General features: G+C 45.5%; 1 protein-coding gene across 2 annotated transcripts in view; it reads left to right on the top strand.

Moving 5' to 3' along the window:
* The first annotated feature begins 5,387 nt into the window (after nucleotides 1-5,387).
* Nucleotides 5,388-14,598, top strand: part of ABHD12B (abhydrolase domain containing 12B) — a 32,544-nt gene continuing 23,333 nt past the window's right edge. Inside the window, exon 1 of one of the 2 annotated variants that reach the window (XM_020811295.3) lies at nucleotides 5,388-5,627. In XM_020811295.3, the coding sequence (XP_020666954.3) occupies nucleotides 5,476-5,627 (152 nt within the window). In that variant the 5' untranslated portion in view covers nucleotides 5,388-5,475. Of the gene's footprint in view, nucleotides 5,628-8,837; nucleotides 8,910-14,598 lie in introns of those variants that run through there. The other variant, XM_072986900.2, reaches the window with a different exon arrangement.

The following is a 14,598-nucleotide window of genomic DNA, read 5'->3' as shown; positions in this document are numbered from 1 at the left end:
ACACCTAACACTTCTAACAGTTTTTTAAAAGCCCAGGAGGCTTTCCTTAAATATTACAATAGAAATGGAGTTGGACTTCTGCTCACTTCCTGCATTTCCATGGAATACCAAGGATTTCGAAGAACTCTCAAAAGACGGAAAGACACTTGGGTTTCGTTGATACGTTCGTTCGTTGATACGTTCGTTCATACAGTGATCCGTTAACAAGCCCTGCTCACCTGGGAAACTCACAGGATGGGTGGGGGTTGGTAAAACCACTTCTTAAACAGCTCTCAGGCTTCAAACCCCCTGTTAGGATTGCACTTCATTAGCTGCAATTCGCATGGTGCTGGTGAGGAGGATTCCAACATTCCTCTGATGTTCCTCCGGCAGCAGAACTTTTCATGACATCATAGGAGTGTATCCAAACCATTTCCTCCACCTTTGCTACTCACCCTTAGCAAAAACTGTTAAACAAAGCAGGAACCTTGCTTACTCTTGCTTTCTTGCTTGAAACCAAGCCATGGATTAGAAACTCTCAGCCTATTTTGGTTTCCAATTCTGGCCAGTCATGAAAACATCAGGCCAAGATTTCCAATTCAACTAACATACTGTATTAAACAAACTGTTCCTGATTGCACTAGCAGGATTTAGTGGATGCACGGTTGGGATGGAACAAAACTGAAGTAAAAATATTGGAAGCAGCATTTTCTGGTTTGTCTGTCTATGAGTATGTGGCTAGTAACTTGCACGAGATAGCGCTGCATGTTTCCTCCTTATTGTTAAAAGTGCAGGGCATAGATCAGAAATGTGCTATCTGTGTTTGTTACACATAGTGGCAGGGGAAAAAAGTGTAGCTGGCCTTTGCAGGGTAGGATAGAAGCGGGTACATGTTAGATTTTCAGCGTTCACCGACTTTTATAGTAATAAATGAAGCAGTTTTACAATGGGTCTGCAAGACATCTAGTAAATTTTTGTTGTCATTCATTTTTTGTTGGCTTAGTATTTAGATAAAGCATTGCAGAGGGATGAGAAAGAGGAAGCTTTGAAAAAAGCTTTGACTGCTGGAAATTGCCTGCCATTGAAGAAGTCTTAAATTCAGGTAAGAGAAGTGGATTGTGTTTTTAAATTATCAATCCACATATTTAATTTTTAAAATGTTGCTGACATGTTCATGCCTTTACCGTAAAATGGACCTGCAGTTTTAATATACACACACAGTAATTTAATATTTCCTTTATGTAAGTTCAAGGTTTTGTGAATTGGTACTGGACTTTTTGACGGGGACGTGGTGGCGCTGCAAGGTCAGAAGACATGCAGTCATAGGATCGAATCCACATGATGGGAGTGAGCCCCCATTGCTTGTCCCATCTCTCGCCAACCGAGCAGCTCGAAAGATGCAAAAGGAAGTAGATACAGTGGTGCCTCACATAGCGAGGTTAATCCGTTCCGGATTAACCATTGCTATGATGAAACATCGCTAAACGGGATCGAAAATGCCATTGGAATGCATTAAACTTAGTGTAATGCGTTCCAATGGCTTCTTTAGTCACCGTTCAGCGAAGTTTCCTCATTGCGCCGCCATTTTTGCGATCTCAGTAAGCGAGGGCAGGGCGCGAAAATGGTTGCGGCGGCCATTTTGGGTCGCACGGTGGCCATTTTGGAGCCGCCGAACAGCTGATTTTCGGGCATCGGAATGAGAAGATCGGTAAGCGATCGCAAAAACCTAATCGCTATGCGATTTCGTCATTATACGGTGCGCTCGTTAAGCGAGGCACCACTGTATATAGGTAGCACCACTGTGGGAAGGTCACGGCGTTCCGTGTCTAGTCGCGTTGGCCACGTGACCACGGAAACGGTCTTCGGACAAATGCTAGCTCTATGGGTTGGAAACGGAAATTTGGCCTTCTTACATATGTAGATGAAATACTGCTACTACTGGCACCACCAATGTAGAGGTTTTCATTTTGGCTGTCCTTAGAAGAACTTAAGCTGTGCCTTTACATTCCTGGAGAATCTAATACACGATTAGTGGTCTCCAACTTTGGGCCTTCAGATATTCTTGGACTTCAACTCCCAGAAATCCTGGCCTGCAGAGGTGGTGGTGAAGGCTTCCTGTATTAAATACAGGATCCAATTTGCTTTCTGTCTCAAGAGCCAGAGCAGTCGAGGGCCAACTTGAACTGTAACAAAATAAGAAAAATACAGTGGTGCCTCGCATAGCGAGGTTAATCCGTTCCGGATTAACCTTCGCTATAGCGAAACATCGCTAAACGGAATAAAAAAAGCCATAGAAACGCATTGAACTTTGTTCAATGCGTTCCTATGGCTGGAAAACTCACCGTTCAGCGATGTTTCTTCATAGCGCCGCCATTTTCGCGCCCTCGGTAAGCGAGGGCAGGGCGCAAAAATGCGGCGCGGACCTTCCGGCGGCCATTTTGGAACCGCCGATCAGCTGTTCTCCCCGGCTTCGTTATGCGAAGATCGCTAAGCGAATCGCTTAGCGATCATCGCAAAGCGAAAAAAACCCATAGGGGCCATCGCTGGAGCGAATGCTCCAGCGATGGCCCAGAGTGCCTCGTTAAGCGATTTCATCGCTCAGCGAGGCACTCGTTAAGCGAGGCACCACTGTATTTGCATATCTGTAGCATAATCTGGGATTCTGTATCTCAAGAGGGAGATGGGAACACACTCCGTTAGGGTTGTGATATCTGCACAGTATTAGCTTGCTGAATGGATTCAGATTTAAATTCAAACTGTCAGATTCAAGCTGCTAGTCCTTAATCTTGGAAGCCCTCTGTAATTTGAGATCTGCCTGGCCCAGACAGTGCTACTTCTCTTATCTGAGCCTTCTGCTGAGGTGTAGCCATGGTTGGGGGAAAAAACACAGAAAAACTGGGAGGGGGGAGACACATGGTTATTTTGCCAGTTTTTTCCAAAGCCTTTTTCGGGGGGGTTGTGGAGAAATTGAAAAAAATGATTGTAGAATATGTTCTTTTATAACAATAAATGATCTGTCTATGACATGGTGTATGTATAGCATGAATACTTTAATGAAAGACATCTGAGACTTTACATATTTAAGTTCTCTCTCAAGATGTCAGATTTCCCAAATATTTCCATTTTTTCCCCTGGAAAAACAACAAATAACCCCCCCCCCGAAGAAATGGATGTTTTCAGAAATTCTACATCTCTAGTGATAGCCCTTTTCAAGTGATTTCTTTCTAGACTTTCCAGGTCTCTGGGATACTAGAGTTAAGTGTGTCTGTGTGTGTACAGTGGGGTCTCGACTTACGAACTTAATCCGTATTGGAAGGTGGTTCTTAGCTCGAAAAGTTCGTAAGTCGAATTTGCATTTCCCATAGGAATGCATTGAAAACCATTTAATCTGTATCTGCTATTTTCCGTCCATAGAAACTAATGGGAAGCTGCTATTCCGCCTTCTGCCACTAGAGGGGGATATATCTTTTCTTTTTTTCCCTTAGGTTCAGAAAACGAGGAGGAAGGGCAGGGAACAGTTTGCAAAGCACTTTTGAAATCTTTTTTTTCAACAAAGCCAATTTTAAATCATGTTTTAAAGCATGTTGTGCTGATTTTTTCAGCACAAAGACACACAGGCAGGCTTTTTAGGTGCTGAGGAAGCCTCCCCAAGTCTTTTCAGAGCCAGCCGATCAGCTGATAGGCGGGGAGAGGAGGGTGCAGGAGGGGGCTGCCAGGCTCCCTTCTGGTGTGGGCTTTTAGCTGTTTCCTGCTCTTTTTCCTGCTGTTTGGGGGCTACCAAGGCTTGGTAAGTGACTTTCTTTTATTTATTTTAAAGTTTCTAACCCTTCCCCCCCCCTCCAGAAGCCTCTAAGGGGAGGGAGGGGGCACTTTTTTCCTGTTCGTAACTCGAGGGAAGTTTGTATGTTGAGTCATTATTTCCCCTATAGGGCGGGTTCGTAAGTTGAATTGTTCGCAAGTAGGGTTGTTTGTAAGTCGAGACCCCACTGTATGAGAAACAGGCCCTTTGGGAGGCAAGGAAGCCTCTACTTTCTGAGAAGGAATGGCTTTACTTCATTAAAAATGCCTTGTTATGCAAACATGATAGGAGGGGTGCCTCAGGTTACTCAGCTATTATAAGAGATTACTCAAAAAAGGTTGCGAACCGACCTTTTGAAAGACTGTTGTCCACCACCTGTGTAGTTAGTTACACTGTCACATAATTAAAAATACAATAGAAAACACGGTATAGTATAGTAAATACACTGTGCCCAGTATACTTTGAAAGAATGCAGTGACTGTCCATTAATTAATGCACTTTGGGTGCATCCTCAGAAGGGCAGATTCTCTGGAAAAGACCTCATGCTGGGCATGGTGGAAAGGCAGCAGGAGAAGAGGAAGCGCCAATACATGATGGACTGACTACATAAAGGAAGCCACCGGCTTGAGTTCACAAGAGCTGAGCAGGGCTGTGGGGGACAGGAAATTTTGGAGAGGGCTCCTTCATAAGGGCAGCCGCAGCTCGGAGGAGACTTGATTGGACCCAGCACAAAGAAAAAAAGGTTTAACTCTTGCATATGAAGGGCCACTCTCACCCATAGTTTGTGACATTTCATCATGGATCTGCTTTGCACCTTTCCCTTGGAGAACCAGGAACTTTGGTAGAGTCCGATGCTCTTCCACATGGAGCTTTTCTGGAGGGGCCACGATATTCACTTCGGACCTGAACATGAAAGATAAGTTAAAATCATGGATAGTCGCCTAGAGTGGTTAGCCGCCTAGAGCGGTCCTCACCGACCAGATAGGCGGGGTATAAAATAAATAAATAAATAAATAAATAGTCCATTTTTGCACCATTGAATACGGACAAATTAGCCAATACACCCTGCAATTTATAGCTTCCTAGCTCATTTTTTTTCTGGGAAAGGCTCAATACTTATCAGCACCTGCCCTTGTATGATATTGTAAGAATAACTGTTGTCCACCATCTGTGTAGTTTGTTACACTGTCCCATAATTAAAAATAATAGAAAACACGGTATAGTATACTAAATACACTGTGCCCAGGATACTTTGAAAGAATGCAGTAAGTGTCCATTAAGAAAAGATGGATCTCAGGCCAGCCTGCTTTGAGAGGTAGCAGGAAAAGAGGACGACGAAAGGCGAGATGGACCAACTCCCTCCAGGAAGCCACTGGATTGAGTTCGCAAGAGCTGAGCAGGGCTGTGGGGGACAGGAAATTTTGGAGAGGGCTCCTTCATAAGGGCAGCCAAAGATGGATCGGACGCAGCATGGAGAAACTGAGGCCAGAAGAGAAAGGTGATTCAGCCACCTGGGCGATGGGGCTCGGCTTCCAAGTAGCGCCCGCCTCCCGCCCGTCAATCAGCCCCCAGAGGGGGCGTGGCTCGAGCCCCGCCCCGTGGGAAAGGAGGACCAGAAGGGGGTGGGGTCCCTGGGGCGGAGGCGGCGGGGCGCGGTCCTAGCGCCGCCCGTTCCGGCAGGGCTTCCCGGTGGAGAGATGCCCCGCCGGCGGAGCCCAGACGCGCCAGCGGCCAGCGAGCGTCCGGGTTGCCCGGGAAAGAGGGGGATCGCCGGCTCCTCTCCGTCCTCCGCCTCGGCTCCCATGGGCCAGGACGCTTCCAAGGGAGGGTCCCCCCAGCAGTATGCCAGGTAAGCCTGCCCTGGGGGGGGGGGGAGACCGCGGGAGGATCTGGAAGAGGACGAGGCGTGCAGTGTGGGCCGGTGGAAGGCATCGCGCACCGGGCAGCTCCAGCGCCCCTTCTCCGCCGGCACGGGGCTCAGCTTGGCCCCGGGGAGGGGGACAGATCCTACCCCGGGTTTGGCAGAGACGGGTGGCTGGATCTCCCCTTAAATCGCCGAGAGGAGGAGGAAGCGATCCCCGCGTTTCATGCGCTAAGCCCTTCCTTTCCATTCTGGTCATTTCATCCGCGAAGCGTCCTGTGACACCTTGAAGCCTACCAGTTTGGTTTCCCCTAAAAACCTCGCTGGATCCCTGTTCCTCTTAATTTTAAACTTCCGCGCGGCCTCTTCCTTTTAAAAAGACGATCTCCTCGATCCTTTGGGGGAAGGAGTTTCGCTTGCGATGCTTCTCGGGACCCCTGAAACATCCTTCAGCTAGTGCTGACCACGACTTCCAGCAAATCCTCTCATTAACAGGTCTGCTCAGGACCTAAAAACTCCTAGGCTGTGGTTTCCTCTTTGGATTTAACCCGTTTTATAGGCAGCCTTCCTCTTTTCCTCCTGCCCAGCATTTTGGTCTTTTTCCATTGTGTGAATCTTGCCTTTCTTATCATAGGTCCAAGTTAGGACGGCCTCCTTTTAATCATTTCTTTGGTTACAGAGAGATTTCAGGCTCAGTTTTCTATAGCAGCCACTCGTTTCTCTCTCTCTCTCTGGTGGTCCCTAAAGCTCTCCTCCAGCATCACCAGGGACAGATGGAGGATCAAGCGAATGAAGCTTAAGCTTCAGGGACCGCCATCCCAGAAAGGGGTCCTTGAAGCGACTTTGGTCCAGATTTTTTCAAATAATTGTGGCCATCTGTTGTGAAACGACCCCATTGGAGAAAATAACAAGGATTTCCCAGACCTCATCGCCGGCTGCAAAGGTGCCCCCCCATAACAATTCAAGCGTTCGGGTCCCAGAAAATATAGGTTAGCCAGTGAACACCACTTTTTGAACGCATCGGTTTTAACAGCGAAACTCAACACACCTAGGAGATGTAGTCGAAGAAGCTTCTTGATGGTCAAGGTGGCTTCTTTTTATTTTCCTTGCCCAGGGAAAGAAGCCGGGAAGAAAGGTCCGTCTAAAGAGGGGTGCAGAAATTCTCTTTAATAAAGAATTCATGTTGTGTTTATCTCTCAGGACTCTATAAGTGGAAGGAAGCGCCTATTCTCTTTGCACAAAAATCCTGCGTGTGTGGGCCGAGGGTTTGAGACCAGCCTAATGCTATCTGGTGATGACAGAGGTTCAAACCCAGATCTTTCTGGTTCAAAATAAAGACTTGGCTTATTATATTGTGAGAGGTCTGTGCTGTAGCTGAGACTTCAGGGGTAATATTTTAAAAAAACATTTCGGTACACCCTTTCCCTGAGTGGTTCTTTTCTCCATTTCTCAGGAACGGAGTTAGTGGAGGAAAAATATTACTTTTTTCATTTCTTTACTGTAATTCCTGGAAACCCTTCATGAGCAGTGTCATGATGATGGGATATGTAGTCAGAGAAATGTAAGATGGAGTCATACAGGTTCTGTGTGAAGATGGCTACGTCTCTGACCACATATCCCATCATCATGACAAGCAGGACTCGAGGAGTGGCGGCTCAAAAGGTAACTTTTGGAAACTGCAAGAGGAGGAAGACTCGAGGAACTGGTGCGCATGTGTGTGTGCGTGCGTGCACAACCACTCCAGCACATGAAGCTCAGGCTGAAATAAATACTATGTTGTAAAGAGGCCATGTACATGGTTACGTTGAAACACTAATAGCATTGAGTGAAAAGGCGAAAAAGTTGCTTTGGAGTTTTTCTTTGCAATTTCTAATGTGTTGCCTCTTTAAAAATATTTTACCTTTTCGAAGCGAACCGATTTTCTGCACGGTGACATTTCCGAGTCCATGGGTCAGTCCTTCAGATGCCTGAAAGCTTTACCTTCCGTCACAAGGTGCAAAGAGATGTCCTTTGAGGATGCGGTTTATAGACAAGGACCTTGGAGAGAAATTAAAGGGAGAATGCGCCAATGAAAAATAAAGACATTAACGCCAACCGTTCACCGGTCCGTTGCTGATCATTCAAATGCCATCATCTCAGGAGGATGTAAAAGGATGATGTTAAAGCAAGATTGTCATTCTGACTTCCAGTTCTATTTTATTTTGAAATTTAAAATGGGCAGGAATTAATAATAATAATAATAATAATAATAATAATAATAATAATAATAATAATAATAATAATAATAATAATAATAATAATAAAAACACACACACACATGTGATAAAAGAATAAGGGGGAGGGATCCTGGCTTTTCTGTGGCAGGAAAAGAAGAAATCAAAAAGCAACTGCCTTTTATTTGGCATAAGCTTCCATTTATACCAGATAAAAGGCTGGCCATTTTTAAGATGCCGCAAAATCTGTTTTTTTGTAACAGAACAAGATTAGGAAAGAGACCTACAGTTGATAATCAGGTGTAACCCGCCAACCTAGCGGTTCGAAAGCATGCAAATGCAAGTAGATCAATAGGGATCACCTCGGTGGGAAGGTAACAGCGTTCCGTGTCTAAGTCGCACTGGCCATGTGACCACGGAAGATTGTCTTCGGACAAAACGCTGGCTCTATGGCTTGGAAACGGGGATGAGCACCGCCCCCTAGAGTCGAACAGGACTGGACAAAAATTGTCAAGGGGAACCTTTACCTTTACCTTACCTGCCTGAGAGGAACCATGTAAGGAGACGCAGGTTAAGGGATGAATGATTTGAAGTCATTGTTATCATCATAAAAGGGTGTTGGTAGATCTCAGCCAGTTGTCTAAAGGCTGAGCCACCCAGATGTCCGGAAATCAACACGACCGTCAAGGCAATACTTGAAAATGAAGATTTTTTTTCCCGTTTCAGTCTGAGCACAGCTCATAGTCACTAGGTGGCAGACCTTCCTTCACCAGGGAAGACAAAGCGGGAGGGAGGTGGCAGACGCCTAGGAGACCCATAGCAAGAGAGTTGTTACATGTTGCCAAGTGACCTTCCACTTAGGGTGACTCTATGAATCAGGGACCTTCAATGTCCCATCCTCAGCAGCTGGGTTCATCACGTGTAAACTCAGAGCTGTGGTTTCCTTTAGGGAGTCAATACATCTCATATCCGGCCATCCTCTTCCCCTGCTGTCTTCAACTTTTCCAAGCATTACTGCATTTTCCAGGGAAACCTGCCTTCTCGTGATATGCCCAAAGTAAGATAAGTCTCAGTTTCAACTTTTTTTTTTGGGCCCTCAGAAATAGTTCAGGGTTGATTTACTCTAGGATCCACTTGTTTGTCCTTCTGGCAGTCCAAGGTATCTGTAAAGCTCTTCTCCAGCACCACTTTTCAAACAAATCATTCCCCCCCCCCCCATTAGCTTTCTTTACTGTCCAGCTTTCACACCCCGTACCTGGTGACCCATCCTTATTATCTTTTCTAGTTCCTCCATTTTTGGCCTTCCTGTTCTCAGTCTCCTTCTGTTTTCTTCTCTGCAGTCGCCATTTGGATTGATGCTTGTACCAAAGTATATCAAAACTTTTATTTCAATTTCTTTGTCATTGGCCTTAACGTTGTAGTTCTTCTGTATCCATGATTTTTGGCTTAATGTTCGACTGCAGTCCTATTTTTGCACTTTAAGCAAAAGTCATTTCAAGGCATTGGTGCTTTCTGCTGGCAAGACGGTGTCACGTGCATGTCTTAAAATTATTGATGTTTCTTCCACCAAGTAGGGTAGACAGAGAAAAATAGTGAAATAGGGTGGCCAGGGGAGCATTGCAGAGGTTGATCACATGGAAGGGCCAGGCATTCAGGTCAGAGTGGGGAAAAAATCCCAGGGCGAAAGTATAGTGAGAAGCAGAAGAAGAAGAGAAAGAACAGTAGGGTAAGCAGGGGAGACCAAGTGGTTCCTAATACACTGTTTGTTTGTTTGTTTGTTTGTTTGTTTAAATTCTATACAGTGGGACCACATATCCATGGAATCAGTATCCACAGTTTCACTTATCCACAGTCTAAAAATATTAAAAGAAAAAAATCTACAAAAACTATTTTCACATGTATTACCAGAACCAGCCATTCAAGGGAGCCAGAGGCCATGCTATGAATATTTATTGGTGGGGAATATACTATATTGTAACATTTTTTTTAATTTTTATTTATTGCATTTATATGCCGCCCATCTAGACATAGTCTACTCTGGGCGGCTCACAATATGGTCTCTGGTGCCCGTTAGTGGCCAGTTCTGGTAATGCATATGAAAATAGTTGTTCTGGGTTTTTCGGGCTCTTTGGCCGTGTTCTGAAGGTTGTTCTTCCTGACGTTTCGCCAGTCTCTGTGGCCATGGGCATCTTCAGAGGACAGCAATTTTTCAGATTTTTTTCCCTTTACCATGCTCTCTCTCTCTCTCTAGCGTTCACTATTATTCACGGTTTTCAGTATCCACAGGGGGCAATACAGTAGGGGGTCCTACTGTATTGCCTATTTAGTGGTGCACCACTACTCTGGGTGGCTTCAAACATATATAACAAAACTATCCCCCCACCCAATCTGCAGTAATGTAGAAACCCCACAGAGAACCCACAATCAGCATATAAGTGTAAAAGACAATAATTGTAAGGGGAGGACATTGAAAAACAATGTTTTTATATGCTTTCTAAATATTGGGAGGGAAGGGTTCTGGCGTACCTCCCTGGACTTTCTGGACTTCTGGTATGAGATATAGAAGGGGTGCATATGCGCTCAGTCGGAATAAAATGTAGGCACATGGAGTTGATTGGAATGTGATGAGGAATATAACTTTGAGCAGCTTCAGAAGAGAAAAAACAGAAACTGTTTCATTTAATAGCCGGGATTCCTTGGTGACTGCATTTGCTGAATAAATTATTTTCTCTGTTTCCTAAACTTTACTGGATTTTGGAGAGGCGGTGTTAGTCTGCTTCAGCCAGGGATGTGAATCTCGCAGCCTCCTGCTTTCAGAAAATGGGCAAAAACAAAGCAAAACACGTTTCTTCTCAGATGAAGATTTCTCTGTGGTGAGATTCTTTACCTTGGGAAATCAAGCAGGGAGTCCGACATTCTTGGGCAATCTTGGAGCATCTCTCAGAAGTTGTCTTGTCACTTTTTTTTTCTGGAAGAAATGCCAAGCTGCAAGTGCTTATTATCCCTGCAGAGGATAACATCTTTCCTGTGCAGGATTCACCTGGGAAGGGCAGAAGAAATGCCAGACGGTACAGGATTGTTGCACTTTTTGCATTAAATGTCATCTTTTCTGCGTAGGATTCTCCAGGAATGAGGTCAAGCCGTGCAAAATGTATTCATTTCCTGGGCAGAACATTGAAAAAAAAAAGGAGAAAGGAAAAGAAGAAAACGGGAGACGGCTCTCGCTTTTGTCAGAAGTTGAGAAAACATCATGGCTTAGGGTATGGGGGAAGCTCATGGGAAAAGTCTTGACACAACAAGGCTTGGAAAATCGCAGAGATCAAGAAATCTTGCAAGTGTTTGTTGCATCCCTTGCTTCAGCAAATGCACGACAGACAGAAGTTGTGGTAATTTTATTTTAGCAGCTCATGTCATCCAGACAATTTAAGCCTAGCATCTGTGATGAGGCTGAGAGATGCACCAAAGACATGGTACAGAGACTGGACTAGTTGGTTCACAATTTGTGTCAATATCATCCTGTCACCACTTTACCAGGTGTCACCACTGGCAACCCACGTGTTCCCACACCCATACCGGCTCCACCCTCCTCCTTCTGTTTGCTTGCTAGCTGCTCTTTGAATCGGGCTCCCTTCTGTTTTCTTGTTTCTCTTGAAGATTTCCAGTGCCGTGACAGCATAGGGCGTTGCTGATCTAGAACGCCTCCATGCAGGAAGTCCCGGGTCACTTGTTTTAAAAATATGAAGCGCAGAGGATGCACGGCATCCTGCCTGGAACGTGGAAACGTCTTCCTAACAATTGCAGAAAGCCAGCTGAAAAGTCTGGAGGAGTCAGTAAAAGATCACGCGTTGATCGCATCCTTTCTAGCCCAGCCCAGATGGGTTGCGATAGGCATCCCAGTGATTTCCAGAACAACCCACGTCAAGGCGGCAAGTCTGAACCTGTTTTTCAGGGAGGAAGCCCCACTGAAAGCAGACAGATGTTATTTTGAGTGGACTTGTCCAGGGCTTTGCTGTTAAATCCCCAGATAAGAGAAATGAACAATTGAGAACACGTATCCGTGACTATTTTGACTTGTGGTGTCTTAATGAATTACAGGCCTCCAAAAGTTCCTGCTATGAATAGCCACATGCAGCTCTTCGGAACTCCAGGTTGTGGCTTCCTTTATTGACTCAATCCGTCTCATTATTGAGTCTTCCTCTTTTCCTGTGACTTTCCACAGGATTGTTGTCTTTTCCAGAGAGTCTTGTCTCATCACGATACTCCCAAATCACAATGCCTCCCCCCGTTTTCACTTTTAGGGACAGTTTTCGTCTTGATTTGCTCTAGAACCCAATGGTTTCTTTTTCTTTTTCTGGTGTTCTGTGGAACTCTTGAAAGTCTTCTGATTCTTCCACCGAGGATGCATTTAATGCTCCTGCACCTTCCCCTGGCAAAGCATTGAGATGCCGTGATTGAGATTAGAAGACTGCCTCCATCCTAAAATGACCAGCGCTTGTGATCATGTTGAGGTGGCAACCCGATGTTATGCTAAGTGTTATGAAAATCTTCTTGTGAAACAATCCAGCCTCTGCAAAGAACAACAGAGAGCAATGGGTCCCTCTGCTCTTCTGGCAGTTCTCCTCCGATCCTTCACTCCCTGCCCTTCTTGAGCTACCCGAGGGACGAAGTCACAAACATCTTATTGTGTAATAGGCGTCTTCTTCGTTTGGTCCTTGCAGGTTTGCGTTAGGGGATGTTTGCCGTAGCCGAGCTTAAGAGAAAAAGACTTCAGGGGGTGTCTGGGCTTTTTAAAAGGCACCAGGAAGGATTGGGGGGGGCGGAGAGAGCTGCCTTGTGGCCCCCTTTGGTGGAGGTTAGTTCTTTTAGGATATGACAGCACATGGAACCAAAGAGAGAGAGAGAGAGTGTGCTGTAGTGGTTGGAGTCGGGAGATGATTGCAGCTTGTCCTCACGGTCTGGTCAATCACCCACAAGAAATGGTTGTGAGATTATAGGGGAGGAGAGGATCGCTCTATGGCATCACTTGAACTAATTTGGGGGGCATAGAAGCATAGATTAGAATCACAGAATCATGGAGTCGGGAAGGGGCCCCCTGAGGCCCTCTAGTCCAACCCCCTGCTCAAGACAGGAATCCAGATCAAAGCAGACCTGACGGGTGGCTTTCTCGTTGTCTCGTGAAGGCCTCCAGGGTTGGCGTGTTCACCACCTCCCCCTGAGGTCATGGGTTCCACTGTCGTACTGCTGTAGCAGTTAAGAATATCGATATTCTCAGAATCTGAGGAGGTCCCTGCCTCTGAGAATGTGCAGGATACTCTCATGTTCTTCTCCAGCCACGCAGTGACTCCTGTCTTTATCCACCCCAGCCTGTTTCTCATGGCTTCTGTGGAGTGGATTGGGCTGAATCCCATCATCTCATCCCAGAAGATGGGGGATCGGAATTGGATTGTATTGGCTCCTATTTGGACAGGATCTTCCCTACATTTTCTTCCCTCTCCTCGCACCCCCCCTTTCTGTGTGTTTGTGTATACACAAAACCACTCAGTAAGGCAAATACCCAGTGTTCATACACTACGTGTTGGTGTGGTCAGACTTGTGTGACAAGATTCATCTGCAGTTATCAGCAATTCAGATACTGGTGTTCGATCACTCCGGGTAACAGACAACTAAGTCTCCCAACTGGACATTGCTTGTATTTTTGCAATAACTGGAAAAACTAAAAGGCTGTGGATTTGACAAGGGGTTGTCCATTCCAGTTTTTCTTACACGGTTTTTCTTCGTTATGATAATGAGCTGCTTTCTCTTATTTTGGAATAGTATGACTTGCTGTAAAGAGAAGTTCATATAGATTTAAAGGAGTAATACTTCAAAGAAAGCTAGGAAGGCCTGTATTCAGACTGGAAACATTTCTGGTGGAAGATGAATTTCATTGTCATTTTGTGCCGCCATGTCGGAACCAATTTATAGTGACCTTAATAGGGTTTTTCCAGGTATGTGAGATGTTTAAGGAATGACTTTGCCAGTCCCATTCCCCCAGTGAGTATCCTTGGCTGTGTGGGGAATCGAACCCTGTTCTCCAGAGTCCTTGTCCATCATTCTATCCACGACACCCCACTGGGAATCATTTTAATTCCATGACCTGAGCTTTAATTGCTGAATACCCCTTCACAGATTGCTGCCTTGTTGTGGCGAAAGGGCTTGAGTAACTCAGAGAAGCTATGGGCTATTCCCTGCAGGGACACCCAAGACGGACAGGCCATAGTGGAGAGTTCCGACTAAACGCAATCCACCTGGAGTAGGAAATGGCAATGCCACTCCAGTATCTTTGCCAAGAAAACCCCATGAACAGAAACAAAAGGCTAAAAGATATGATGCTGGAAGATGGGCCTCTCAAGTAGGAAGGCATCCAAAATGCTACTGAGGACGAGTGGAGGACAAGTACAAGTAGTTCCAGAGCTAATGAAGTGGTTTGGCCAAAGCCGAAAGGATGCCCAGCTGTGGACGTGCCTGGAAATGAAATGAAAGTCTGGTACTGCATAGGAACCTGGAATGTAAGATCTATGAACCTTGGGAAGCTGGAGGTGGTCAAACAGGAGATGGCAAGAATAAACATTGACATCCTGGGCGTCAGTGAACTAAAATGGACAGGAATGGATGAATTCAATTCAGGCGATTATCATATCTACTATTGTGGGCAAGAATCCTGTAGAAGGAATAGAGCAGCCCTCATAGTCAACAAAAGAGTGGGA

Source organism: Pogona vitticeps, chromosome 1 (assembly GCF_051106095.1).
Source record: "Pogona vitticeps strain Pit_001003342236 chromosome 1, PviZW2.1, whole genome shotgun sequence".
Classification (NCBI taxonomy): domain Eukaryota; kingdom Metazoa; phylum Chordata; class Lepidosauria; order Squamata; family Agamidae; genus Pogona; species Pogona vitticeps.
This window is presented reverse-complemented; position numbering and strand designations above follow the sequence as displayed.